At 46.0% G+C, this 25,547-nt stretch overlaps 2 protein-coding genes across 3 annotated transcripts; one reads left to right on the top strand and one right to left on the bottom strand.

The window, feature by feature from the left end:
- Positions 1-1,159: 1,159 nt before the first annotated feature.
- PSMD13 (proteasome 26S subunit, non-ATPase 13) lies at positions 1,160-12,432 on the bottom strand. Its single transcript, XM_073346983.2, has 13 exons — positions 12,205-12,432; positions 10,754-10,832; positions 9,646-9,680; positions 9,508-9,563; positions 9,066-9,109; positions 8,709-8,795; positions 7,410-7,581; positions 6,693-6,772; positions 6,479-6,604; positions 5,645-5,707; positions 3,725-3,805; positions 3,150-3,266; positions 1,160-1,841 (listed from the first exon to the last, which is right to left on the bottom strand). The coding sequence occupies exons 1-13, from the start codon at positions 12,297-12,299 to the stop codon at positions 1,746-1,748; spliced, it is 1,131 nt and encodes a 376-aa protein (XP_073203084.1). The 5' UTR covers positions 12,300-12,432; the 3' UTR covers positions 1,160-1,745.
- A 2,013-nt stretch (positions 12,433-14,445) lies between these two features.
- Positions 14,446-25,070, top strand: SIRT3 (sirtuin 3). Of its 2 annotated transcripts, none has more exons than XM_073346980.2 (8): positions 14,446-14,840; positions 15,633-15,813; positions 18,197-18,397; positions 19,331-19,563; positions 19,724-19,824; positions 20,072-20,233; positions 20,926-21,135; positions 22,950-25,070. In XM_073346980.2, the coding sequence occupies exons 1-8, from the start codon at positions 14,759-14,761 to the stop codon at positions 22,968-22,970; spliced, it is 1,191 nt and encodes a 396-aa protein (XP_073203081.1). In that variant the 5' UTR covers positions 14,446-14,758; the 3' UTR covers positions 22,971-25,070. The 2 variants fall into 2 exon arrangements, with proteins under 2 accessions (XP_073203081.1, XP_073203083.1); XM_073346982.2 differs by having other exon boundaries at positions 14,451-14,840; positions 18,200-18,397.
- Positions 25,071-25,547: the final 477 nt, after the last annotated feature.

Below are 25,547 nucleotides of genomic sequence, written 5' to 3'. Positions count from 1 at the left end.
CTGGCTGGAGCCTTTGCGTGGTGAAGAAATCTGATGTCTATACTTTGATGAAATACAGGCGCAAGCACTGGTGAATAGCATGCCAGCTTTCAGAATAAGCCAGTCCTAGGATACTGTCCCAAGCACATGGTGCAAGAATATAAGATCTTACTGTTTAAAGCCTACTTTATAAAGCTTTCTGGAAGTTTGTGACTACCATTTATTTTTCATTTGACACCATCTGTTCAACTGATGGGTGGAAAAGGGGCTCAGCTGCTGTCTGCAGCACCAACCACTGATGTCAGTGCCGCACCCAAAAGAGCACCAGCCACCTAGCGGAGATTAAAGACCTGCTTGGGTATCAGCCTGACTAGTGTTTATGCTCACATGCCACATTTCCTTTGGCGCTTGTGCTATCATAGCCAAGGGCAGCAGGCAACCATCTCCTTGATGTGGAACCTGTACCCCACCCCCACAATTGCGCTGTTCATTCCCCCAGCTGAAGTAGCTGACTCTTGGTCTTCTCCAACTCCTCCCAAGAAAGGTGTTTTTTCAAATAGACCGGTCATGGGCCCCTTTACCAGCTCTCTCTCCTGGCTGTATGAAAAATCCACCACCCTCATGAAAGACCCAAGCCTGCCATACTACTAGGAATACTATGGAAAAGTGACTCACTAAACACTGGTCTAATAGCCATGGACAGTGCCAGAATACACAGGCAGACTAAACCAAAGCAATGAAGCTTAAAGCTGTATTAGAAAAACGTTCATTACCTGCAGCCTGGTTCTGTCACCTTTCCTCACAGAAAGTTGCTACTCCACGGGAGTACGGGTGACAGAGTCAGAGATGTTGAGAAACGTGTCAGAAACACAGCTCCTAACAAGACAGGACCTTGGATGCTGCTCTTGGCAGTCACCAATGTTTCAATTCATTGTTCAGATGTATTGATCTGTAATGAAGACTACACCTGGCATGCTGTGTACGATCTTACGTTATTCAGTTAGATTGTAAAGTTCCCCCTTAAACAGGACACAACCCAAGAGTTAGCACAAGAGCACGTGAACAGAACTGTAGAAGAGGGAAGGCAGAGAAGTTTATTCCAGCAATACTGCTGCACCACACTTCACAATAAAGTGTTCATGAAAGACGAGAATAAACCCAAAAAGGATATAAAACCAAATGCACTAAATTAATGATTTTATTCCTGGCAAACCCACTGATGGGGTGAGCAGCTCCCTTTACTGCCAACTGTGGGGGTGGGGTGTCTTGGTAATGCTGCCTTTGGGCTGCTGGGAGGAGGGGCTACTGGTGAGAAAGTCTTGCTCCCCAAAGTCCAATCACCACATCAGCAATGCCTGATAGTGGGAATATGGCATCTCTCTCTCTAGCACAGTTTAGGACAGAAGCACCCATCTACTGGGCTAATGACTCTACCATGTAGCTACCACCAGCACCCTCCAGTGCAATAGTTTGACACTAAGACTGATTCAACCACCATTACGGAGCCCTTATCCCCCTTGGTGACAGTAGGACAGGAGCTCCTATGGTCAGTGCCAGCAGACCGTTGGCGCACAGGGAATTCCTGACTTAAGCACCAAAGGGTTACACAGTAAAGGCCACTTACTCCTCTGTACAAGCATCAAAAAGTAGTTCTTCCCAACCTCCCCTAGTCCCCCCTTTAATATAATTCTGTACAGAGTCAGTGGTCTGAGCACCACCAGCTTCAGCAGCAGCAAGAGTTATTCGCTCAGGCAGTGCAAAGTCTTCTATGTTAGGATATCGTGGGCTTGGTGCTCCACCAGCATTTCCATGCTCCTCACATCTGTGCACCAGAACTCCAGACGGTCCTTCATCCCCTTGATCTGGAAAGCAAATCCACAACAGCTTTAGGAGCCTGGACATAGAAGGGGAAAAGCAATTGCACCTGCCCAGGAATGGGCACTAGAGTGAGACCAGGCATGCTGCACACTGAATTCAACTAATTTGGAGCAGAAGATTTCTCACCACATCCATTGCATTTAAAGATGGAACATGAAAGCCAAGGGGACTGATTACAGGCAGGGCCCCAGGAAAAGCACTATCAAGAGTGAAACCAATTCAACATGGGTAATTCAACAAAATTACCAATTCAACAAAATGGACTGTGAATTTGGTAGGGCCCTAAACATGGGACATTAAGATCCCAAACTTGACTTCAAGATATGGTGTGACAGGACCCCAAGATTCTAAGTATGTGGGTTTCTGAGAAAGCTTTTAGAAAATGAAGGGAGGAAATTTTAAGGGAGAATAATTTTAAGTTTTGTAAAATTAAGCAGTCCATCAGCTGTGATAGTGTGTCATTAGGACAGCAGTGTGCATTTCAGTTTCACTCAAAGCAAAGTCCAACATTATTTCCCTCTCCCCAACCAAGTGTTTTTCATGGTTTAAAGGTTTTTAATATCTGGGAGAAGCTATTCAAAGAGTTCTTAACACCTTCTTGTTACATGTTTGTTATGGGAAAAACTAATTAATCATGGAAGTGAGGGATGGTACAGACATAAGGTCTTCTAGCCCATCCCCCTCTTCAGGCAGTGTTGTTATCTATAGCATTTACTAATAGGTCATAGGCCCCAAATGATGAGGTACCAACCCTGGGAAACTATTTAGCTCTTAACCTTTTTTCCAAAGTCATTCCCTGTTAGATGCAAGGTCTCAGGTATAGAGAATGTGCAACAATGGCATAGTTATTAATCTGAAACCTTAAATTTAATGAAGCAAAACTTGTTACGTTAACCCAAGTTTCTGTCAATTTATATACACAAGTGCGCATGTGTGATGTGCTTATTGTTTGCATGGCCCTATTCTCAGAATCTCAAAGACACTTATTCCATCCATCATGTTCCCAAGGAAGGCTTGCGAGTACAACTGCAAAGCTTAGTTATGGATATCTGGGTTGAAATCAAGGTCTTGTTATTTTGTGAAGGTTAAGCACTACAAGAGAACTTTTCAAATAGTGTTTTCCTCTGGAGGGGGAACCTTTGCTAACTCTTCTCCAAACCACTGCAAGAAATGGGCAGAGTCAAGGTCTGAGAACTACAATCTTATTAACAGCTCTCATGTCAGTATTCAGGCCAATCACCGATTGAAAGGAAGGTGAGTTAACATTGGTTAAGTATTTCAGCTGACATTACCTGCTGTAAATCCAGCACACGCGGTTGGACCCAAGTCATGTGCACTTTCTTATCCACTTCATCAATACTGCCCTTTACTAACCCTACTGAGAGAGCCTTCATCACCAGCAGTTCTACCTGAAGAGAAGAAAAAGGGATTAAGAACCAGTCACTTTTCCCAGACTCCCAATTCTTTTAAATTGAGTTATCTTATAAACAGTCATTAGACTACTGTTCGCCACACGACAAAACTAAACTGAAGAGTGGCGCAAGGCAACTATCTCCACGACAGATCACTCTGACCAAGCGGGGCAGCATTCTATACAAACATCTGGAACCACAGGAATTAAAACTGTGCAAGCTTGTTCTACTAAGGAACGCAAGAGCCACCTGTATCTGAGACAGAGGGCAGGAGATGGCAATTCATTCTTCCTCTACAGCCAGAGGATTCTTCGCAGTTAATTTGTGAACATTAATGCGGTGAATTTCTTTTCCTCACTATTTACAACATATAGAAATGAACCTATTCAGCGGATACTGTTAGGAATTTCACATGCAAGTTACTTATTGTCATCATTAGCATTAACACAACTCACCTCATTCACGGTGACTTTGGCACTTTTAGCAATCTCTTCAAAAGTGAGCTGTCTGTGATTGGCTGGTCGGGTGAAAGTCATCTAAAGGCAAGCAGAAATTCAGCACTCTTCAGACTTCTTCTCCGAAGATGTATGGCGTCTCCCTAGTACTGTCCTCCAGAAGCCACAGGGTATGCCAACACAGCAATTAAACACCCATGGCGGGCCCAGGTCAGCTGACTTTAGCTTCGGGGGCTCAGGCTGCAGAGGCGTAAAATTGCTCTGCAGATGTTCAGGCTGGGGTCCGAGCTCTGGGACCCTGCAAGGGGGAGGGTCCTAGAGCCCAGACTCCACCCCAAGCCTAAACATCTACACAGCTGTTTTTAACCTCAAAGCCCAAGCTAGCTGACCTGGGCTGGCCGCAGTCATACCGCAGGTCTTTTATTCCAGTGTAGATGTACCTGCAGACTCAAACCTCATCTCTACCTGTGAAAATCAGAGGCTCTGATAACAAAGGGCCAACAGCAGCTAGCTCTCCCTCTATTTTTAGAAAAAGACTGCTTTATTAAAGACGGTAAAGTAAGTAGCAGTCAGTTTCCTGCATCTACCTCTCCAAACAGTAGGCTCCCTAGGAAACAATTGCTCAAAGAAAGATTCTAATCCTGAAGATGGAAATTCTCCATCCACGTCACATTATTGGCACAACTGCAAGTGCTTAAGGACCGCTAGATCAGTGGTTTTCAAACTCTTTCTGGGGACCCAATTGAAGAAAATTGTTGATGCCCGCGACCCAATGGAGCTGGGGATGAGGGGTTTGAGGTGTGGGAAGGCCTCAGGGCTGGGGCAGGGGGTTGGGGGTGCAGGAAGGGGTTCCAGGAGCTCAAGGCTGAGGCAAGGGATTGGGGCGCAGATTTACCACCAGTGGCTCCCAGTCAGCGGTGCAGCCGGGGTGCAGAGGCAGGCTTCCCGCCTGTCCTGGCTCCGCAGACTGCGCTGCGCCCTGGAAGTGGCCAGCAGCACGTCTGGCTCCGTGGGACTCTCGCCTGCAGGCACATCTCCCCCACCACCAGTTCCCATTGGCTGGGAGTGCGGAGCCGATGACCGGGGAAGGAGCCCCATGCCTAGAAGCCAGACCAGCTGCTGGCTGCTTCCAGTGCACAGTGTGGTGTTGGAACAGGTAGGGACTAGCTTGCCTTAGCTGGGCAGCACCGTCGACGGGACGTTTAACGGCCCGGTCGGCGGTGCTGAGCAGAGCAAGGCGACCCAGTGCCTTGCACGTCGCAACCCACGGTTTGAGAAACACTGCACTAGACTCTCTCATAATGAAGCACTTCATGTGTAAAACAATTAACTAAGCTCCGTCTGAAGTATAAGTCAGCCTGTCAAAACTGCAGCTTTTGAGAGTGAGTCAGAGATTGTTAGTGTCATAAGACTCCGCATACCCATTGGTGACAATGAAACCAGGCCTTGTACATGGACGGAATGCCAGGACAAGAATTTCTGTGTCTTAGATGTTAAAGGATTTCCTTGCATGAGGCGGGTTTTCAACCCTTATCCATTTCAGGCGAGAATTTGGGCTGTTCTTTAAGCAGCTCTAAAGTTATGTTGGGACATGCTTTAAGAACCATCCCTTCAGATGCTGTCTTTGAAAACAATCTTTTTGGCTCTTGCTGTCTCTTACTAGTATTCACTGGCACTTTCTTTCAACAGCACTTGTCTTTGAGCACCACCAATAGGCAAAATCATGTAATGCTGCCATTAGTGATTTACATCTCAAGAGCAACTATATAAGAGAGCAGTAGACTGAAAGCACATGTACACAGCTCTCAACTCACAAACAATCTACTTGGACACTACAGGGAAGTTAATCATGGGGCTGCCTTCCAGACCTATCCAACTGACAAGGGGGGTGCCCTATCAGGGTCTCAGCTTGCAGCTTACCTCCATGAGGCACAGCAGCTGGATCTTCTTCAGGAGAAGTGCTTCATTTGCAGCCAGGTCTGGCTGTGAGATAACAAAAACATTAAGCAGCTGTCTATGAATAAAGTTAATTTTTCTTCTTGTTTCTTCTTCTTCTTCTTAAGTTACATCCTATGTACTAGGAACGAATCACACAGAAGGTAAACACTCTCTCCTCTGTCTTGCTTCTGTGCTAAAAAGCCCCGGATTCAAACCCAGTACTGGCTGACCATTCCATATAGTGGTAACAAGGAGATGGTGTACTGTTAAATGCTATCCTCTGCATGATATGCAAAATCATGGTCCTTAACTAAGGGCTGTCTAGATGGACAATAAAGATCTCTGGGAGCTATTGCCATATTGACAGCTTCCTCCATAATCACTGAAATATTAGTATTTGACAATCATTATTTTGCAGGTGTTCCGGGAATGTGAGAGGCACTCTTTAGTGTTTTCCATAGTACCTTCATAATGATATTTAAGTGTCCCAGGTAAGTTAGATTGGCATAGCAAGAGCCTCAGGAGACCCCATGAAATCTGCTCGTTTCCTTGGTTACAAAAGACACTTCTCTTTCTTCCATCCTTTATATCTACCTTCATATATTTATTCTAATCAATCTAGTTATGGTGGGAAGGTGCTGTTAGAAACGTTATGGAGATTTTACATGGATGGAAGTCAGGAAAACTAGAGTTTTGGATTGTATATTATCCTTATCTGTCCCTTTGTACTCCCACATTATTTTATTATTCTAGCAGATGTCTATGCATTTATCAGGGCACTATGAAGTTGTGTTGTTTCCCACATCACTCACTCACCTGCTGGCCCCAGGCTGTCTTCTGAGCCTGGAATTTCTCTACATTACCACTATTGAAGGCATAAAGTGTGTCAATCAGCCACTGTCTGTCAGTGGTTCTCAAGGACTCCAGTACAGGGTGCATGAGCTGTGATAAATAAGGCAGGACAGCATTATTGACAGACTACAACCAATTTCCACCATTCAACAGCTGAGACAACCCAGAGTCTACTTACCAGCTCCCCAAAGTTATAAACTCCTTCTCCTAGGAGTCCTGCCAGCCCCAAGGTAAAGGCTCTCTCCTGCTGCTCTGACACTGCAAGGAAGAATAGTGTGTGTAAAGCGACAGCTTCAACCCTATTGCTCCTTCCCTCTTTCAGTATGTGTATATGATCTCTTTCAGATTTTTTAGTCATCATCAACTCCACATTTACTCAAGACTGCAAACATGATCAAATCTAATCTTAATCCATGTGAAATGCAGTTCCATGCCAATACTGGAGGCTGCAGGAATTAGTGTGTGACAGAAATCCACTCCAGTGCAGCCTGAGGGTCTGAACTACTTGAGGTCACTGACCACCTCAGTGATCTGCTTGCAGCAGAGGCCCCCCCGGTTGGAAATTCAGAGGAATACCATCACGTACCATACCAGTGACGCAAAGGAGATCAGAAGAGTTGGGAAACGGTCATTTACTCTCCCCTACCTTACTGACAGTCTCCCCACCCCCCATACATCTTGGGTACACAGTAGCCCTGAGATGAATGAGCAAGCAGAATTCATCTCTCTGGGTGGACTCTAGTAGGTTAATGATGGAGTTATATAATACAGCAATGTTGAGGAAAGCTGGACTTCCCTGCATGTCTACAGCTGGACTACACTGGTGGAATAGGCCAGGACTGAATGAACATGGAAACTACAGTTCCCTATATCTGGCACAAGGAGGCAGACTTACCTGGCAGATCCTTGACATCAATACAGCCCAGGAACCGCAGTGCATCCTTATAGTAAGAGGCATGATTCCCAATTGTCTGGTAGTATTTGCTGGAAAGGTCGTAGAAACGGCTGTGAACAGATGTCACCCCAGGGAGATTGTTCAGCATCTCCTCAACATCCTCTATGGTCTCCTAAAGAAAGGAGAAAGTCCAACTCTTGACACACAGACATTTTATACACACCTGTACCTTTCACCTCCACCACTCACTATTTTAGTTAGTCTTGAAATTTACAGCTTATCACAAATTATATTCACATATTTGGTACAGAAATCCCATCCAGAGTGAATAAGATGAGAGTGCAGCTGAGAACATTAGTAACAGCATTTGGAACAAAGCAAACAACTCCCTTTCTCCCAAAAAGTCTCACTCATATTTACAAACACTGGTCAGTGAGTGCACTTCCTAACTCTTGAAACTTCATATTTCTATTGATACTAAAGCATAAACAACTGAGGGATCCCCATTCAGCTCACGTTGGTGAAAATAATGTATCGTAACTTTGCCTAATAATCATAGAAATGTAGGGCTGGAAGGGTCCTCGAGAAGTCATCAAGTCCAGCCCTCCACGCTGACAGGATCAAGTAAACTTACATCATCCCTGACAGCGTTTGTGCAACCTGTTCTTAAACACCTCCAATGATAGGGATTCCACAACTTCCCTTGGAAAAAAACATCTGTTCAAGTGGGTTCCCTCTTACCCAAATACTCCAATCCCCACTTATAATAAGGTCAGTAAGCCCCCCAAAAAAGTTCAACCAAGAAGCTAAATAGAGATATACCGTACTTCTTAGCTATTTGCCAAACCACATTCATGATGCTAAATTCGTAGAACCAGCCCTAAGTTGCACTCGGAGACACAGAAGGGTTAATTCAAGGGTTTTTCTAGCCCTTCGCAGAGGCAGTTGCTGATTCGCACCAGCTGAGGATCTGGCTCCATATGGGTCATTAGTGGTGATAGTCATACACTAGAAGTATATGCCACTAGCATCTCAGCTAAAGGAATAACACTGGCTATTACTTCTAGTGTTATCAGAACTACACAAACACTTTCCAGTCTTCCAAATAGAGCTGGATTTCCAAGACACCTGCCCATGCTGCCTAAGAGAGGTTTCAGAAACTTAAATTCACAAAATTCAACAACAGACACAGAAAGAGAGGGGCTGCCTCTAAAGGCTAAGCAAGTGCTGAAATAATGGGCATCCAGAGGAACTGAGTACACTCAAATGGACAGAACCTAAACGCCAACATAATCTCACCTTTGTGACCTGTAGGTCGCCAATGTTTAACTTCAGAGCCCCGATGGCTGTTTTACATAAAATCACAGCCTCATCACTGCTTTTCACCTGCAACCACAACACAGTTACACATCAGAAAAACATAACTGTTCCAGCCACACGGCAACTACGGACTTACTTAGGTTGTGTTTCTTGCTGTGTTCCCAAATCCATGTTGGCTTGTTCACAGTGAATTGTATGAACTGAAGAATATGCCTTCTCCAATATATACACAGACATAAACATATCTACCAGCACAGACCTACATATACATGCAAAATGCAGCAGCTATTTTACTTAACTGTGCCAAATAGGAAAAAACTTGGATTTCACAAATACCTTTTCTCGAGTCTTTTCCAGGAAAGTAAGGGCCACATTAGGATCTAACATGGAGGAAGGAGGAAACCATATTAAGGATCCAAACAGCAGAATATTTTAACCTACCACAAGAAAATCCTTGACTGGCTGCACAGAACTCAGAGCCAGATTCTCAGCCAGTAAAAGCCATCATACTTCCACTGAAGTAAACGAACTATGCTGATTCACACCAGCTGAGGATCTGGCTCCATATGCATCAGCCCTCTCTCCAGCAAGGTCCCTTCTGCAGCAGTAATTTCAACATTAGTTGTAAAATTCTATGAGTTTATGCTTTTTACTTTCAATATTGTGCAAACCGGTTGCCTCATTTTCACATTGAAGCTTTGGCTGTTGCCATCAGCCAGTTAAATTGTAGGCCTAATAGTCCTAAAAAGTCACCATTAATACTAGAAAAGTTACTCACCTGTCATCTGTCTAACTACATGAAGAATGATCTCTACCAAGGACAAAGGATTCACCCTGAAATGAGCAACACAGCATCAGAACAGTTAAAATTAAGAGTGCACACGCTACAAACATATGTACAAGTAGTCAATCTCACCTGTGTTCAAACTCACTGATGAAGTTCTCATAAAGCTGTAGGCGGTTAAAAAAAAATTGTGACAGCCAGTTAGTGACAGAATATTTCATTCTAGTGAAATAGGCAACTTGCCCATTATTGCATATAAACTCCTCCCTCAAAGTAGTTTTGTACCCATAGGTGGAGAAATTTAAAATGTACTGACAATAGATTACAGAAGCCAAAAATTGCTCATCTTATGAATACCAGCCTCCAGGATCTCCTCCCAACTGTGGAGAGTGATTCACCAGTTAATAGATTCATGAGACAAGACTAGTCTCTACCAAGAGGGGGTTACCTAGGTCTGTTTACACCTCTTTGTTGTGAGGGGTCGCTATCCACTAAGTAGCCATATAGTCAATAAAAGCCTAGCTATTTCAGGCTTCTCTACACACCCCACTTGAAACATGCAGAGCATGTCCAAACTCTCTGGGCTTTCCTCACAGATGTCAATGTCTTTTTAGTGAATCATAATTTGTTATAAAAATGCAAAGAAGAGGGAAATGAGCAGAAATGAATCACAGGAGTACCTAGGTTCATGTAAGTTCAGATATTTGTGTGTTGCATTCTTAAAGATGCCATGCCTAAATTGGAAGAGAGGAATGAAATCTGCACTGATACCTGAGTTTGTGAACTCTCAGGAAAACCACTCTGCGCACACACACTGTTAATCCCTTTGTTGCCAAGACTGAAGAAAAGCCTTTTTAAAAAAACACAGGTGAACCAAACTAAGACCTGTGAAGACCTGAAACTCATCTCATTCCATTCCTCACATTACAGCGCCATTATTTTAATCTAACCCATTTCAAGCTTTAGAATGTTTGTAAAACATGGTCAAATTATGCCCAAAGCCTGCATATAAGATCCAATCCATAAACTTCTAATACTAATAAACTGTATCTATTTGTTGACATTTTTAATACATATTCAGACCCTTCCAAATAGATGGGGTGTGGTTAGGAAGTTTTAAAGCATATTTTCTGATTGCACAATATTTAGGCAGGCCTTTGCACACCTATTTTATATCAGCCCAAGAATGTTCACAATGTCATCTTTGCACTGACACTTGCTTAAGAATCAACCTATTCACCTTGATGAGTCCATCTCCTTTAGCAAAGCAGGGGTCCTGCACAAAGTCCAACACCTGCAGAGTCAGCTGGTGCCAGAGTCTGAAAATACAAAAACAAAGAGGCCCCTAGCATCAGCAAACATTAGTACAATAAGCAAAATTATCAGACGGCCACCTACTGAAATACAGAGACAAACATTATAAAACTAATTTCAATTAATCCATAAGGACCAATATAAAGGATCATTTATGACTCAATTCAGCACTAGTTCTGAAAAAGTTAAAGACCGCAACTGGCCAGGACCAGCAGCCTGGTGCTAATAACTATTCTAGACTAGACTTCAGTTAAAAAATGTGTGTTCAACCTTTTCCTCATGTATAGTTCAGAGGGATAGTAAAAATTGAGTGCAGCTTTCTTCAAAAGCTCTCATAGCACATAAGTAGTATGGATCAACCCTCAAAACATCCTACAAGGGAAAATATTACTTTCCTCATCTTACACATGAAGAAACAGGCAGCAAGAAGTCACAGGGAAACACCAATCTCTTGCCTATTTCAAAAACCTGTCAATTATTTTTAAAAAGTTCAAGCATGGTTTCATGTTCTACATGCATTTCTCAATCTGTGACAATTTTTGTAATTTCAGCAATCATATTTTCTTATATTTCTCTGTTGTTGCTGTGAACAAGGCCAACAGAGAAACAAATCACTAACAGAGAAACAATGAAACTGACTATGCATAAAGTGCGGTCAAACAAAATAAAACTGAAAAAGCATCTCAAATTGGCTATAATTATCTTAGGTGTTTTTTGTAGCTACTATAGGTTAAAAGGTATCAGATAAGTGTGGCTCTTAAGTTAAAGTTGTCTCTTCAATAGAACATTAACTAAAGAGTACTGGATGGCATTACTACGAGGGGGACTGTATTTCTTGAGTACCACCATTTCATGTAACCCAGCGGTTCTCAAACTTCATTGCACCGTGACCCCCTTCTGACAACAAAAGTTATTACACGATCCCAGGAGGGGGGACTGGAGCCCGAGTCCTCAGCAAGTCTAACTACCAGCCCTAGCGACCCCATTAAATTGGGGTCACGACCCACTTTGGGGTCCCAATCCTCAGTCTGGGAACCCCCACAGCGTAACCCATTTCCAGGGGAGATGTCGGAGCAAAGGTGCACGTCTGAGGCTGCACTCAACCCCCCAAGTACGTGCACAGGGGCGTGGGGTGGGTCTGCACAGAGGTGCAGGATTTGCTCCCCCGGGGGGGGTCAGACCCCCCCCCCGCAACACCAGCTCATGGGAGCAGCGCTCCAGCCTCCCAGCACCGGGGCAGAGCGTGATCCCTGCACCCAGCGGCCGCCAGGCCCCATCCCACCCCAGGCGACCACCCTACACCAGGGAGCCGCCCTCCCCCAGTGCCGGGGCCCCCCGGCCGGCTTCCCTTGGCCCGCGGCGCCCCGGCCCGCTCACTTCTTGGTGTAGAGCTCCTCCAGGCGGTGCCACACGGCGGCCTGGCCCGGCCCGGAGCTCTGGCTCTGCTGCAGGAAGCCCGGCACGTCCTTCATGATGGCGGCGGGCGGGCGGGCGGGGCGGGGGTGAGACCGGGGCGGGGGGGGGGAACGAGACGAAAGGACCCCAAGGAGCAGGCGTCCAGGCCACCCCGCCACTACCGCCGGAAATGCACACTCACTTCCGGTAACGAACGCCCGTCGCGTGCGTGCGTGCGCGCGCGCGCGGCATGGTGGGTACCGTATGGCCCCGCGTAGTGCAGCCCCGAAACCCCGCCCCCCACGGGGAGGAGCCGCTGCGCGGCCTGGGCCTGATGGCTTGGCGCGAGCGTAGGGGTGCTGGCCGGTAGCCATGGCAACGGGCGCGGCCTAGGCCTAGGCCCTGCAGCGCCGAGCCGTGATGGAGCTGCTTGGAGCGGCTCTGACCCCACCCCGCCCCCCAGACCCAGGGAACATGCCGCGGGCTCGGGGGGACACAGGCAGCCCAAGCCAACGGGGTGGGTGTTTCCATCCCCCCAGCCCATCTCCCCTCCCAGCACCATCACGGTCAGCAGCTCCTCCACGTGCCGCCATTTCAGGGCCTTGCGTCAACTGCTCTTGGCCAACGCTAACTCGTGGCTCGTCCGCCCAGTGCGGTGCATCGGGGCGCCATGGCATGGGGATGCCATGTGTGTCCCAGCGCCCCGACCTTTCGGAGATCTCCAGACCAGCCGGGACCATCTCACTGCACGGGTTTGGGGCTCTCGGCACTGTATCGGTTTGGAGCCCCCATTGGTTCTGTTTAGGGTAGCAATGTTTCTCAGAAGCCCCTGAAGGACGGTGCACCCACCAGTGCAAACAGACAAGGGGTCACAGACCTGCCCCCCTAAAAAAAATAAAGCTGAGCTGCTGAGGGCGGCCCTGTACGTGCAGCCTTACCAAAGCTGCTGCTTCCAGATAATGCTAGAGCCCCACTGTTTTCAGACCACTTTAAGCACATCACTAAAGGACCACATTCTCATCTTCTATCCCTGCCCAATGGGTACCCTGCTGTGAAGGCCAACCATTACCATGAAGATAATTGAAAGTCATACTAAAATAAACAAATTACACTGTTTTACTTGAAATTCCAATTTCCCCCAGCTTTTGGGGAGATGACCACACAGAGACAGTTAGTTGATTTGTCCTCTGTCCCTTCCTTTGCTAAAAAGGAGGAAATCCTAGTGCATTTATTAACAACTCAATGGACGAAGGGGAGAATACACTAATGACAGCCGTGGACAAATACAAAGATGCTTGAAAGGGCAGCAAATACTGTTGTATGACCGAATTAAAATAGAGTAAGAGCTAAATAAATTTTAAAAATGGCATAAAATCAGTAAAATGAGGTGCAGCGATTTCACATAGGAATAATCAAATACACAGGTTTACAGTGGGAAAATGATGGCTCAGCAGTAGAATTGCAGGTGGGGATCTCTGACTAATTTCAGTGGATGATAAAATAGATGGGAACCAATGCAAGGGGAGCTATTGGGGCACTGATAAATGGATCAATAGGCTGGCTAATTTCAGGCCTAAATTAGGAATGGTAACACTGATATCTGAATGGTAGGAACAGTGCCCAATTGCTGGAGCTGTCTCCTTTTAGATTAGATAACATCAAGGTTCAGCGCACGCATTATCGTGAAAGATCCATGGCACATTTTGAAAGATTTGGTGTGAATTACAATGTCCTGGACACTTTCCCCTTCAGGATATCACCTCTTGCTGGACCTATATTCGATATTGCCAACTGTACATGTTCGAAAACCATAAGCTGGGCCCCCAAAATCATGAGATTGAAAACACACCATTTTGGTTTCTTTTTAGTTGCCTTCTGCTTTTGGGGCCTTTAGGGTGCTCTCAGGTCAGATTTTCAAGCCTTTCTCCACTACCATGAGGGCTAGAAATGTGTTTGTTTGTTTGATTGATTTTAAAGCCGAATTTTCCCCTCATCACTTGTCTCCAGCAGCTGGGACTGCTGAAATACCCCAAGACTCGCAATAAAATCATAGTCATTCCTTGACCTAAAAACACTGTTGTATAGTGTAGCTAGAGATGAAGCTTGCTGTGCTCTACTCCATTTCAGTGGATGATCCCTCTATACACAGTTTGTACAAGGGACAGCTAAGTGACAGCAACTATGAAAATACAAGCTCTGGTTATGCTCCTGTGAGCTGCGGTGTGCTCTTCTATTACGGACATTGTGGTAAAGCCTTTCAGCTGTTTTGCCTGGCTCCGGACCACCTTGAGCACCCAGGTGCTTTGCCCTGTGCCCTAGATCCCCCTTCTCCAGCCTCCAGGTCACCAGTGCAGCGAGTCCCGGGGCGACACAGGAGACAGTGACCGGGGGGCCCTGCGCCCGGCAACTAGACAGTCGCTTATCCAGTCGCCGGGGGCTGGAAAGGGAAAAGCAGGGAAGCAGCCACAGCAGCCTCCCTCGTTCGCGTCCACATCGCCCAAGCCTCCACTTTCTGCGGCAGGGCCCGGGCAGGGGCATGAGCCTGGGGACGGGGTTACGGTTCAGAGTCGCGGCTCGTAGAAATGTGTTTCCTGCGGCGAGTCCTCAGGGATTCACAGGTAAGCAGCATATTCCGGGGGCGGGGGGCAGGCGGATTTGGGAAGCCTTCCGAGGAGAGGGAGGGGAAGGGCAGGGTGAGTTGGCTGGCAAAGTTCAGAGGTGCCTGGGGGAGAGCGGAGTGGATTGGGCAGCAGAGTTCAGAGGGGATTGGGGAGAGCCAAGTGCAGTAAATGAGCTTGGAGTGTGTGGGGCGGGGAGCTTGCTGGCAGTTTGGGGGAGATCAGTGTCAGTGACATACGGTGTATGGCAGAGTGGATGTTAAATCTGTAGCCGTACCTGGCTGGTCTCAGGCTTTTCACCTGAGACTCAGGCTTTTCAGGGGGTTCTCAGTGATAGAGCCAGGTGCTGACTTTGCATGGCATGCCAAGCTACCAGCTTTGCTTGTACCAAGTGTGGTGTTAGGAGTGGTGTTGGAGGTGCCCTCTTTTAGATGAGATGTAGGAGTGGTAGAGAGACAAGGTGAGGGAGGTAATATCTTTTACTGGACCAACTTCTGTTGGTGAAAGAGACAAGCTTTTGAGCCACATTGAGCTCCTCTTCAGGTCTCTCTCACCAACAGAAGTTGGTATCACCTCACCCACCATGTCTCTTTAATGTCCTGAAACCAACATGGCGACAGCTACACTGCATGTAAGAGGGATGTCACTTGTAATGCCATAATTCTTGGTAAATGCACAGAGCTGACTGTTCTTGCTATAACTCTGGATAGATTTCTTTAAATCGGTCACCCCTGGCTCTGCCTTTCTAAGGGACCATTGTCAGCTGGTCTAGGTTGTTATCTTTTGTTTCAGCCTGGAGGAATCTCTGGATATGCAGTCAGAGAAATCATCCCAGGAGGCCCGTTGGCTCCATGGGGGGCAGAAATCTTCCCTTAGCTTCCTTGGGATCTGGCTTCATCCCCACAAGTGGAACTTCCCTGCAGAGGGAGCCTCTGGAATGCCATGGAGAGATGGCAATTGCCTGTGGAGCAAGGTACGACTGTTTTCTCATTTCATGCTGTTCCCTGTTACTCTCGAGCACAATCCTGATAATTCTCCACAAACCAAGGCTCTGTTATCTCATGGACTCATCAAACTCTCTCACTGTCTCAGAAATACCCACTCCCAGGAAGGAGGAGATGAGGCTGTTATAATTAAATTCACCAGATACTGTAGAGAATGCTGAGAGCTTGAAGATGAGAACAGTGTTTACCATCTAAATGCACAGGCTCTCTGTCTCTGCGAACCACACTGGTGTAGTATCTGCTGCCCTGGGAACTCTTTGTGAGTGGATCAAACAGCAAAGAGGCTTTGAAGAGAAATATCGGCCACTGCTAGAGATGGGACATGTAGTCTTGTGCTGAAAAGCCCATGCTCTTGTGAAGACAGTGTCCAACCCATGGAGGCCACATTCAGTGATTCTGTGACCTAATAATTGCCACCACTAGGAGTCACCAAGAACTTCTGGGCTCTGGTCTCATGTCTGGATTTTGCCCTGATCAGAGTCAGTGCCCTGAGTGACGGGTTGGGTCACAGAGATCCTCTTGGGACTGCCACCTGATGTGCTGAGACTATCTCTGAGCCCGTTTTCCCTGCCAGCGTGGGACTCCAGAACCCTGTCTTGGTGAGCCGGACATGCCAGCCTGCTGCAAACCCAGACCCAGACCTGAACCACGTCCCCCAAAAGCTGCTGACTTAACTGAAAACAGCTTAAGAAGCGCTCCTGTCTCTAGCACCCAGACACCCAGCTCCCAATGGGATCCAAACCCCAAATAAATCCGTTTTACTCTGTATAAAGCATATACAGGGTAAACTCATAATTGTCCGCCCTCTATAACACTGATAGAGAGATATGCACAGCTGTTTGCTCCCCCAGGTATTAGTCACTAACTCTGGGTTCAATAATAAGCAAAAGTGATTGTATTAAGTGTAAAAAGTAAGATTTAAGTGGTTCCAAGTAATAACAGACAGAACAAAGTAAGTTATCAAGCAAAATAAAGCAAAACATGCAAGGCTAAGCCTAATACATTTAAGAAACTAGTTACAGATGAAATCTCACCCTCAGAGATGTTCCAATAAGCTCTTTTTCACAGACTGGACTCCTTCCTAGTCTGGGCCCGATCCTTTCCCTTGGTACAGTCCTTGTTCCCGCTCAGGTGGTAGCTAGGGGATTTTTTATGACTACAGCTCCCTTTCTTCTGTTCCACCCCCTTTTATAGCTTTGGCACAAGGCGGGAATCTTTTCTCTCTCTGAGTCCCCACCCCTTCTTCTAAATGGAAAAGCACCAAGTTTAAGATGGATTCCAGTACCAGGTGACACAGTCACATGTCCTGTGAGACCCCAAGCCTTCATTCTTCCTGGCCTGACTCACAGGAAGGCTTGCAAGTAAACAGAGCCATCCACAGTCAATTGTCCTGGTTAATGGGAGCCATCAAGATTCCAAACCACCATTAATGGTCCATACTTTGCATAATTATAATAGGACCTCAGAGTTATATTTCATATTTCTAGTTTCAGATACAAGAATGATACATTCATACAAATAGGATGACCACACTCAGTAGATCATTAACATATTTTAATAAAATCATATGGACTGCAGCGTCACACCCTGGATGAGCAAACATCACTTAGGTTGTTTGGGGTAATAGTCTTCTCATGTGATGGATTGTAGATTCTCATTTCCTCTTCCGCACTTAAGGCTGAGCAGTGATTCAGTTAGGTTTCTGCCATCTGCACATGGACTCTACTAAGCAGGGGATCCTGGATGGGATTCAGGGAGGGCCGAGGTTTCTTCAGTCCTTAAAGTGGGCAGCCCTGTCAGAGCAGCATGAAAACACAATCCTAAGTGCTTTCTGGTTGCCAATCAGGATGCAAAAGGGGCTCCCGTGTGCATTAGCCAAGGGGAATCGTATACTAATTTGGAGATTCAAAGATCCTTTAACGCCAGAGCCTTGTCTATAATCCACCCAAATACACCCATGATTGTGCTGTGAGGCTTAATGTCTTATTTAGGTTGAAAACATCTTTGGGGTAGAGACTGACATTTTGTTCTGCATTTGTACAGCATCTAGCACAATGGGGTCCTGGTCCAGGACTGGGTGCTAGCACAATAAAACAATAGATAATAAATGTCTGTTAAGTGCCTTGATATCCTCGTATGAAAGGGGCTGTAAGTGCAAAGGAATATATTGTGCTGCTGGGGGCTTCATACTAACTGGTACTATGTTTTCTCGTCTCAATTACCGAACAATAGCACATGAACCTGCAATTGAAAGATCAGCTCCTGGCTTCCTAGGAAACACTTGGGATGTTTTTCTCCATCTGAGCAGCTTGAGTCCTTTTGTTACCTGCTGCATTTCCTTTCTGCTCCTAGCAGGATCCAGGGGGCCAGACCGATCTCCTTATCCACTGCTGCCACAGGCTTTTTTGGGATCGGCAGAGGAGGAGACGGCAGTGGGAACCGGAAGCTCACTCTGCAGGACGTGGCAGAATTAATTCAGAAGAAGGAGTGTCACCGGATGGTAGTGATGGCTGGAGCTGGGATCAGTACCCCCAGCGGCATCCCAGATTTTAGGTAACACCTCACCCCTCTCACAGATGCCTATTGGAGCCATGCCAGAGCTGGAATTGATGATATTCCAAACCTAGGTAACAGCAGGGGTCTGCCACTCACCATTCCTCTCCCTCTCACTAGTACTGGGGGTACTGATCCCAGCTCCAGGCATCACCACCACCCTCTCATTAGTGCTAGTTTGTGGCATGCCAGCAGCATTCCAGACTTCATTCAAAAATCACCATGTCTGCTGCTTCTCCTTCCCTGGCCTGCTTGGACAATGCCACAGTTAAGATTAGTGCTCCCTTCAGCAGCTCCGACTCCATATGACACCTTGATCCAGATCCTCAGGCCCAGCTGAGCTGTGCTTATTGCTTGGTTTCGCCTCTGCACTTCCCCAGGGCTGGGGCTGTCCAGGAGCCAGTATGGCCATGGCGTAAGCTAGAGTTGAAACAGGGGCCACTCCAGCAGCCCAGGATCACTGCAGCACAGTGCACTTGCTGTGGCCCTTCCCATCCTCAGCAGATCCTGAACATGCCTCAGGGGGTCTGGAGTTGGGTGGTGTAGAGCCAGCGATGCCAGTTTGACATCACCTGAGGGGCTCCTCTTACATGCAAGGGAAATCCTCAGCTGCCCACTTAAGGCTCCTTTGCCCTGCCTCAGCTGCAGAAAGCAACTAGATAGGGCTCAAGAATCTGGTCATTCTCTCTCTGAGAGGTGTCATATGTCACGCTCTAGCGGTCGGTTTCTTTAGAAACATCTGTGCTTGCATCCGATGAAGTGAGCTGTAGCTCACGAAAGCTTATGCTCAAATAAATTGGTTAGTCTCTAAGGTGCCACAAGTACTCCTTTTCTTTTTGCGAATACAGACTAACACGGCTGCTACTCTGAAACCTGTGCTGGGTTTGTTTTCTGTGGCATTCTGACTGATAGGCCCCTTTGTCCCCTCTGCAGGTCTCCTGGGAGTGGCCTGTACAGTAACCTTCAGCAGTACAACATTCCCTATCCAGAAGCCATCTTTGAAATTGCCTACTTCTTCCACAATCCTAAGCCCTTTTTCACGTTGGCCAAGGAGTTGTACCCTGGCAATTACAGGCCCAACTACTCCCATTACTTCTTGCGACTCCTGCATGACAAGGGGCTCCTTCTGCGTCTGTACACCCAGAACATCGATGGGCTGGAAAGAGGTGAGTGTTCTCTTCCTGGCTCTCCTTGATGGACTGCAGGGAAAAGACAAGGGGGGGGGTGGAATACGAGAATGGGGCTGTTGAAACATGAGATGAATTTGGGGCCAGTAGGTTCAATTTCCTTGTACTGAGTTGATCTTCTCTCCATCTTGTGTTCAAGTTGCTGGGATCCCTCTTGATAAGTTGGTGGAAGCTCATGGCACCTTCGCCACTGCGACATGTACTGTCTGTCGGAGATCCTACCCGGGTGAGGACTTCAGGGTGAGTAGCAATTATGGGGGCATCAACACAGAGACAACAGAAGCAAATTCAAAGGGGGTTTGCAGGCCAGTTACCTTGTCCTCATGGCCAAGAGACAAGGTTCCTGTTCCAGAACAAATTTTGTTTTGTTACAATGTGATATGATGGCAAACCCATGTGTGCTTGTGGGATGGATGGAAGATGTGATGGTGGAGTTGCCGTGTTGCCTGGTAAACCATGTGGCTGCTGATGGGTTTTCTTCTTTCAGGGAGATGTGATGGCAGACAAAATCCCCCACTGCCCAGTCTGCACTGGACTCATCAAACCTGACATTGTGTTCTTTGGAGAGGAGCTCCCACGCCGGTTCTTCCTGCATGTGACAGATTTCCCCATGGCAGACGTGCTCTTTATCATTGGAACCTCCCTCGAGGTCTGTGACATAGATCATGAGAGGGCTACAGGGATTCAGCACTTTGGGACTTGGGGAAATAGTGCAAAATTGAACAGGGCGTTGGGGGGAATGGGGGGGGCGATTCAGGCATCAGGAAAATGAAGAGAGGAATCTGAGGACACAGGGTGAGAAGCAGAGTGCTCAGACTCTGTGTGTGGGTATATGGAAACAGAAGGCAGCTAGACAAGGTCCATGGAGCTCAGGGTAAGGATGTGGGGATGGACCTCTGTGGGTGGAAGAGATGAGGGGGATACTTGAGGAGGTATCAGTAATAACTGATACTTTGTGGATACTTGAGGAGGTATCAGTAATAACTGGGGTGGACTCTGGTGGAGGGATGCCCTCTGCCAATTCAATGATGTGCCAGCAGGGGGTACAGTAGATAATAGCTTTTGTCTGGGATATTCCTCTCAGTCAGCTTGTCCAGGTTATGAGATGCAGTGTAAACTTTGGTATTAAATGGAGGGTCTGTGTAGTATGGAAGAGTCAGGCTGCGAGGTTTTGGGCCCCCTGGTGTGGTAGAGCCTTCTGAGACCCTGCATTTTGAGTTCCTAAGGTTCAGTTTGTGGAGTGCAGTGAATTCATTTTGTGTGGGGTATGGACTCCCCTGCTGCCTCCACTCCTGGGATGAAGCTCTCTGTTTCTTTGCTCCTTGGGGGGGGATTTTTTAGGTGCAGCCCTTTGCCAGTCTGGCAGATGCAGTCCGCAGCTCTATTCCTCGTGTGCTGATCAATCGAGACCTGGTGGGACCATTTGCATACCAGCCGCAGTACAATGATGTGGCCCTGCTGGGAGATGTGATCAGTGGGGTGAAGATGTTTGTGGAGCTGATGGGCTGGAAGGAGGAGATGCAGGAGCTAATCCGGAGGGAAACAGAAAAGGTATGAATGGCTCATGGAGGCCTCCCTCAACCTCGTCATGCTTTGTGTCAAAAAAATATTCCAGTGCCAACAGGTACTAGGAATTGTGGTGACCAGAAAGTTACATAGAAGCCATCTTCATGTCTACACTCTGTACCCGGGAGGGAGGAAGGGAGAACACATTCCAAAGGATAAAATAAACCACTAGGGCATTTAGCAACGAACGCAGAGGGTTTATATCGGAAGATAAGGAAGTAGCTGGGGTTGTTAAATACATTTTCAGCCAACATCAGACTTGTCTCAACCAAGCAGAGACAAGACCAAGACTGTGAAGTATAGTTCCCTAATGATGGAATGGTTTAATGTTATTTAACTGAATATCTGGGTCATCCTGATCTAGAATTATGTTGATATTTAAAAAGTACAAGCTGTTTTAAGGGAAGCCTGTTCTATTTATTTACTGATGCATATCCAAATAGACTTTTCAACCCCTAAAGGAGTGAATAGGGTGATGGAGACTTGCCTAAGCCAGAAATCAGTTTACCAGAGACAACAGCTGTGCAGCTAGGAAGCATACAAAAACCAGAAAGGGTTAGGGTTAGATGCATTTAAAAGTCAAATCATCAAAAGCCTGATCCAAAGCCTAGTGAAATCAATCTGAAGACTCCCATTGACTTCAACAGTCCAGGATAACATGCACTCTGGGGCGCAGACTGCAAAAGTTCCATAGTGATTCTGAAGGACTGGAAAGTTACCAGTATGACTCTCCATGCCAAGAGAAATACCCCTGACGTGTGCCAAACTAATTTGCACACATTATAAACACACAAAAGTGGTGGCTTTTTTCCTCCTCTCAGTTTTCAGAGCAGAGGCTGTCGTGAAGTCTCACAGTATTAAACTTCATTCATTTTACAGAATATTCACTGTGGGTCAGATCCTCAGCTGGTGTGAATTGACATCGCTCTCTTGATTTCAATGGAGATTCAGTAGAGCTAAGTTGCTTTGTGCCAGCAGAGGATCTGGCTCTGTAATTGTATTGATTCCTTCTGAAGTCTTACCATAAATAAAATTAACCTATAAATGCCAAAACGTATTCTCTTTGCTTTTTCGTGGGTTTGTTCTCTTATTTGCTGCTTTACAGAATCAGTTCATTCGCAATGGCTCTCCCAGTCATCCCTATTACTAACAGAAGTAAAAGCATTCGTCTAGTCTGGTAGTAATGAAATGTTTTAAGCGCTTAATGCTGCAAACCCTTACTCCTCTGAGAAGTCCCTTTGACACAGGTGATCCTTTGAGACCTTCAGAAGAGAGATTATAAAAGAGCAAGCTATTATTTTATTTTACACTAACATTAATTAGGGACCATTAGGAGGAGTCGTTTATTTTAATCTAGTGGAGCATTTAACTCCATGGATCAAACTCTGCTGGTATAAATGGGTGCAGCTTCATTGGTGTCAGTATAGTTTTGCCCATTTGCACCAGCAGAGAATTTGGCCCTGTATTTTTAAACAAAGTGCAGTGAGGGGGCATGATGTAGTATGGAGATCCCAGACCCGATTTTAACGTTGCTGACAATCATTATCAGATTATGGGTTGTCTACAGAAAGGATGATTAGTCATTTGTCAGGATTTTTTTCATGGTAAGCCATTTGAGGGTAACATGAGAGCACACAGCCACAGCTGCTGTAACTCAGTGAAGCAAATCCAGTTAATTGTGGCATGCACGCTCTTTCTCTTCACCCTGGGCTTTTGGCCTGAGTGTCACCAGCTGAGCTGATGAACGCTGGAACACGTGAATCATGTTGACGAGACATGAACGTTCTTTCTATTTTTAGCTGGATGCAAAAGACAACTAGGACAGCTGCCCTCCTGCTACTGGAAAATGATGTTCACCTTGAAAAGGGATAGGTGTCATCCCCAGTGAGCTGTGGAGAGGTTACAGAAGAGAGCTGGGGAAAATGCTCTCCAGCTTTGCAGTGGCTACTGAGGATCCTTTTGGCTGTATCAGGGTGCCCTGCTGCAATACAGGAAAGACCATCACACAAGACTCTTAGCAAGTGAAGACCGAATGACAGGCTGTGGGCTGGCTATTGCAGGAGACTTTCCCAATCTGATACCTCAGCCTGGCACATGTGCCCACTGAATGCTGTGACCTCTACCTTTTCCTGTCTTCCATTCTCCCAGATCATGCATTTGGAGAGACTTTGCCTCTCCTTTTGTGTCACGTAGATCCTTATAAACTATCATCCAACTTTGTGATGTTCACTATTAGACTGGGCCAGAGTCTCATTTCCCTCCCACCAGGCATTCTGGACTCTCCCCAGAAATTCAGGATCAAATTTTCATACGTGTCTTGTGAGTCTGGGTGTCCCAAATTTTTCGGTGCCCTACCTGAAATACCCTGGAACGGCCTGACTGTCAGAGGGTGAGCGCTCAGAATGTCCTGAAAATCAGGCTCATTTATAGTATTTCAAGTTGGGCACCCAAAAGTCACTAGTCCACTTTTGAAAATGCTAGTTGATCTGTCTAATTCTAATGCTGCTGGGACAAGTACCCAGCTTCATCAGACAGGTTCATAGAAATTGTCCGGCTCCCTGAACCAGCTCTTCAAAAGAGCAGGTTTTGGATGCAAGCAGGCTTTTTTCAATTATTTATTTGTTGCCAATTTGTAGCGTTTATTATATGGGTGAAATCACTGCTAATCAGGAGGGGAAAGGTGTCAATGTGTCTAGAGATGATGCCTGGAAACCCCACTCCTGTTGAGCAAACAACCCTATGGGCCAGTTTAAGCTGCTGTTTGAATGGAACGTGGGTTGATATCTGCACAGCAATAATAATTATTAACACTAATAAGTGTTAATGCCTTTGTGGATGTCTACACATGGTATTTCAATGTCTGTTTCACACATTTCCCAGGGTCAATGCTTTGATTGCTCTTACCCCAATTTGGTTCATATGCCCTTTGTTATCCTTCATTTCTCTTAATTATTCACTTAGCAGCTATTCACCCTTTAAATGCTGGCTCAGTTCCTTGCACAGATTTACAGCTCACCGAATGCTCCAGTCATGTGGAGCAGTAAAGGGTCTACTGTTTATTCACTGAGCCTTCTAGGGAGGGAATGTTGGCCCGGACACCAGGGTTATTTCCTCCTCTTTTCAAAAAGTGCCATGGGATATTTAATTTGCACATCTCAGATGGACAGAAGGGATCCATGTTTAATGTCTCATCAGAGAGCACTACTAACAGTGAGAGGCCCCTTCCCCTCTCACACTAGAGAGCTATCATTGCAGCTGAGCCCAAGGCCCAGTGCAGGATTTGAACTCACTACCCTTCTGGCCTAGAGGCAAATGCAGCAATAATTAGCTAGTCTATTACAATGATTTTTCTGGATGTGACCTTTGACCAATACTATGTCTAAAGAAGCACAATAAAGAGGAGATGCAAAACACCTTGCATCAGTGTGGTTCTGGTTAATATTTTGAAATGCACAAAAGTCAAGGAATTTGAATGTTAAGGCTTCCACAGCTACTGTAACTCTGAGTCTTTGTACATTTGTATGCCTGTATATTGTGTTAACTGTTTTGCCTTAATATGTATGTGCAATGTGGCTAACTTACAGTTGCGGTATGAAACCTAGCTTTGGATTATCTATCTTCTATGCATTTAGAAACTTCAAGCCAAATCCTCAGCTGGTGTAACTCAACAGCACTCCATTGACTTCGATGGATGTATGCTGATTTACACTAGCTGAGGATCTGTCCCTGTCATTCCTACCATTGCAGTAACAGTTTTTTGCCCTTGGACTTCTTTTAAATGAGGTCTGTGATTGAGCTCACATTCAGATGAACAGAGTTGTTTATCTGAATGTGTGATTCAAATATATTTGAATGTTCTTACACGGCTGTGGGATCAGCCATTGAAATAAATGTCATTTGAATATATAGCCTAAATAAAAGCAGAAGTGTTTCTTTCACTTTGCAGCGCACCAGACATGTAGCCCAGCTGGAGTTCTGCCCATTTCTACACAGTTAACAGTTTACTACAAAACAGCATATGTTGCTTCTCAACCATATTTCGTTATATACGTCAAAGGTGCTTGTCCTGACTTGAGCCTCAATTCTGCAAACCCTTATGCACAAGATTTACACATATAGGCAGCCCTATTAAAATCAGTGGGATCGTTCATATGTTTAATGTTAAGCACATGTGTGGAGCTTTTGCTGGATCAGTGCCTAAGCCATTGCAAGCTTGAGTTTTAAACATGGCCTATTTCTGAGGAACTTGAACACAAGGAAATGGGCGAGGGGTGAGTAAAATACACCATGTTTTTCTTTAATTTCTTGAGCGGGCGAGGTTTCTGCCAGATCTAACACTTTGAAAAAGATCAGAGGTTTGCACTGAAAGTTTACTACTATTTTTTGCCCACTTCTAT

The sequence above is a fragment of the Lepidochelys kempii genome, chromosome 6, assembly GCF_965140285.1.
Source record: "Lepidochelys kempii isolate rLepKem1 chromosome 6, rLepKem1.hap1, whole genome shotgun sequence".
Taxonomy (NCBI): Eukaryota; Metazoa; Chordata; order Testudines; family Cheloniidae; genus Lepidochelys; species Lepidochelys kempii.
This window is presented reverse-complemented; position numbering and strand designations above follow the sequence as displayed.

What these genes read in the sequence shown, in the direction of transcription:
- PSMD13 (XM_073346983.2), bottom strand. Translation starts at nt 12,299, where the DNA reads ATGAAGGACGTGCCGGGCTTCCTGCAGCAGAGCCAGAGCTCCGGGCCG. An exon ending in TGTAGTTAGACAGATGACAG is followed by an intron (nt 9,110 to 9,507) that starts GTGAGTAACTTT and finishes CCTCCATGTTAG; the next exon opens with ATCCTAATGTGGCCCTTACT. An exon ending in CCAAAGTCACCGTGAATGAG is followed by an intron (nt 3,267 to 3,724) that starts GTGAGTTGTGTT and finishes TCTTCTCTTCAG; the next exon opens with GTAGAACTGCTGGTGATGAA.
- SIRT3 (XM_073346980.2), top strand. Translation starts at nt 14,759, where the DNA reads ATGAGCCTGGGGACGGGGTTACGGTTCAGAGTCGCGGCTCGTAGAAAT. An exon ending in CATCGATGGGCTGGAAAGAG is followed by an intron (nt 19,564 to 19,723) that starts GTGAGTGTTCTC and finishes CTTGTGTTCAAG; the next exon opens with TTGCTGGGATCCCTCTTGAT. An exon ending in TCATTGGAACCTCCCTCGAG is followed by an intron (nt 20,234 to 20,925) that starts GTCTGTGACATA and finishes GGGATTTTTTAG; the next exon opens with GTGCAGCCCTTTGCCAGTCT.